The sequence below is a fragment of the Austrofundulus limnaeus genome, unplaced genomic scaffold (genome assembly GCF_001266775.1).
Source record: "Austrofundulus limnaeus strain Quisiro unplaced genomic scaffold, Austrofundulus_limnaeus-1.0 Scaffold407, whole genome shotgun sequence".
Lineage (NCBI taxonomy): Eukaryota > Metazoa > Chordata > Actinopteri > Cyprinodontiformes > Rivulidae > Austrofundulus > Austrofundulus limnaeus.
The window spans coordinates 262564-265342 of record NW_013952809.1 but is presented as its reverse complement, the minus strand read 5'-3'; the positions used below and the strand labels follow the sequence as shown (position 1 = coordinate 265342).

At 38.6% G+C, this 2779-nt stretch overlaps 1 protein-coding gene across 1 annotated transcript in view; it reads left to right on the top strand.

Moving 5' to 3' along the window:
* Positions 1–2779, top strand: part of hnf1ba (HNF1 homeobox Ba) — a 24469-nt gene that overhangs the window by 9587 nt on the left and 12103 nt on the right. The window contains exon 5 of the mRNA XM_014024101.1: positions 2078–2223. Within this exon, the coding sequence (XP_013879555.1) occupies positions 2078–2223 (146 nt within the window). The remainder of the gene's footprint in view (positions 1–2077; positions 2224–2779) is intronic.

Here is a 2779-nt window from a genome sequence, read left to right as displayed (position 1 = left end):
GTGTGTGTGTGTGTGTGTGTGTGTGTGTGTGTGTGTGTGTGTGTGTGTGTGTGTGTGCGCATTCCTTTGAGAGACAACTTGTAGTCTAGACAAGGGATTAAGTGATGGTTCTATCTTTATTCAAATTGCAACATTGTAAATATGTGATTACTCATATTTATTAGATAATTAATAACACTAAATAGTGAAGGCAGGGGATAATGTTTTTGCCCTAGTATGCATGTGTGTGTGTGTGTGTGTGTGTGTGTAGACATAAATTAATCAAACTAACAGGAAGTAATGATTGGATTTACTTCTTCAGAGACTAAAGTCAATATGGCTGCCACAGCCACAAAAATAGCTACACCTCTGTTAGTTTTACAGATATTTTTTAAATTTTCTTTATTTATTAAAGGGAGAGTACATATTAATAACATTTCTTTAAAAATGCCAGAGTTACCCAGAGGGCTTGATTTGATTTGATTTTGATTTATTTATTTAACAGAAAAAGATTATTAAAAATCAAGCCTGACTCAGCATAATTGCTGTTTTACAGCAGATTGCTGTTCTGCAGTCCCTAGACAGATGGTAAAACGTCACCATAAAATATTAAATGTAAAATACACAATTACAAAATAACAATTACAATACACTTCAAAATACTTAAAATACTATAAGCTAAAATGCATATAAAAAACACGTAATCCAACAAAAACATCAAACAACACAGTAAACCCACACATGAGACAAGATGACAACAGAGGGGAGCAAGAGCCGGTCTGATCTGGTGAAGTAGTAGCTGAGCCTCAACACATATTCTGAGTGCTGACAGATTGTGTAAGCTCTTTTAAAAACTTTTACATTAAATATTTGGAGCCAGCTTTGTCTGTCTGTTAGCAAAATATATTGTGAATCGCTGGACGGACCTTAATGAAACTTTCAGGAACTGATTAACGTTTGGAGCTAACCTGACTCAAGATGGCCGTCGTGGCTAACCAACTCAACACGAAAATTGCTGTGATTTATCCAGAGTTGTAAAGTAACTAAGTGCAAATACTTTGTTACCATACTTAAGTAGAGATTTTGGTTATTTGTACTTTACTTGAGTAATTATTTTTCAGCCTACTTTTTACTCCTTAGATTTTCACACAGTTATCTGTACTTTTTATTTCTTACATTTTTAAATAAGGTAAGAAGTAGAAAGTTGTTACTCCTATTCAGTTTTGGCTCATTATTTTTAAAAAATATATTATCCTGATAAATGGTGCCTCCTGGACAGAGTGAATTTAATTGTAGTTGGATGAGGAGAATAAATATTTACCATTCTGACACCAAATTGTACACAGCTGCACGCTTTTAGGAATTTTTTTTCCCAATAAATCTCATTTTGGAAAACATAAGCGCTCATTTCTACTCAACACTTTAATTTTTAATACTTAAGTACATTTTACATCAGAAATTTACTTTTGAGACTTAAGTACAAAAAAATCAGATACTTTTAAGACTTACTCAATTAATATTCTTGGAGGAGACTAGTTTCATGACAAGGTACTTGTACATTTTTTACTCAAGTATCGATTTGAGGTACTTTATACAACACTGGATTTAGCCAGTTTTATAGATGATGAGCTAAAATGTGTGGTAGTAGTTGAGAGTAATCCAGAAGATATACTCTGAGCAAAGTTTGACCAAAATGATTACAACCTGAAGAAGTGACTTTGCAAAGATCAATATTTTTGTTACTGATATTTTTGCGTTAGTAGAAAATTCCTTCTCAGATAATCTTTTATTGAACATTGCCCCCCCCCCCCCCCCCCACACACACACACACACACACGTCGTTGACCCCTTCACGCTGTCACGCTGACGTAATCAGACACGTCGTCAGCGGCGTCTGTGTGCCGAGCAGAGAGTCGTACTGTTGTCGACACACAGTGGCTGGCCTTGGCTGAGCTGCGCAGATGAGTTTGTTCGCCCCGTCCCACCCTGTTTGAGTCAGGGTCAGTCTGATTGGTCGAACGGGGTGACAGCAGTGACGCCTAGATCTGGATCTGCGAGCCGGTAGAGTAACCCCCACCGTCTGTTTTCTGTTTTTCAGTGCGTTACAGCCAAGGCGATGCCAACTCCTCCAGCGCCATCAGTCACCACAGCAGCAACCTGGTGACCAGCCAGTCGGTGCTCCAGCAGGTGTCTCCAGGAGGACTGGACCACAGCCACAGCTTGCTGTCGCCCGACGCCAAGATGGTGAGTAAACGCCTCCAGATCTCATATTGAATAAGTTGCTGAACTTCCTCTCTTGTAGGCTGGTAGGAGTCAACAATTCTCACTTTGTGCTGTTGTGATGGAGAGGGCAGCGGCCATTTTTTTACCACTCTGCCAATAAACTCCACAAAGGAGCATTCTGCTCTTATTGATTAAACGCCACACAAAGAGGAGCTGAAGGTGGAAGAACGATGCCAGCGTTTGATTTTTCTGTACTTCTTCTCTTTTCTGATAGAATCCAATATTTAAACAGTGATTGTAAGTCATCTCTGTTAGGGCTGGGTGTCATGGCCAATTCTCTAGATCGATTCAGTTTCGATTCATAAGGTTCTGAATCGATTAATCACGATTCAATTCGATTCGACCTGCTCTTAAATAATGAAAATGGTTCAGCTGTGTTGCAAAATACAAAGGGCCTCATGCAAGAACATGTTCGTATTCTAATCCTAAATTTCTCTTACTTTTGTTCGTACAAAGGGTTCGTACGAACATGTCACGTCAGATTCAACAAACTCTTCTATCTTCAGGAAAAGTGTGT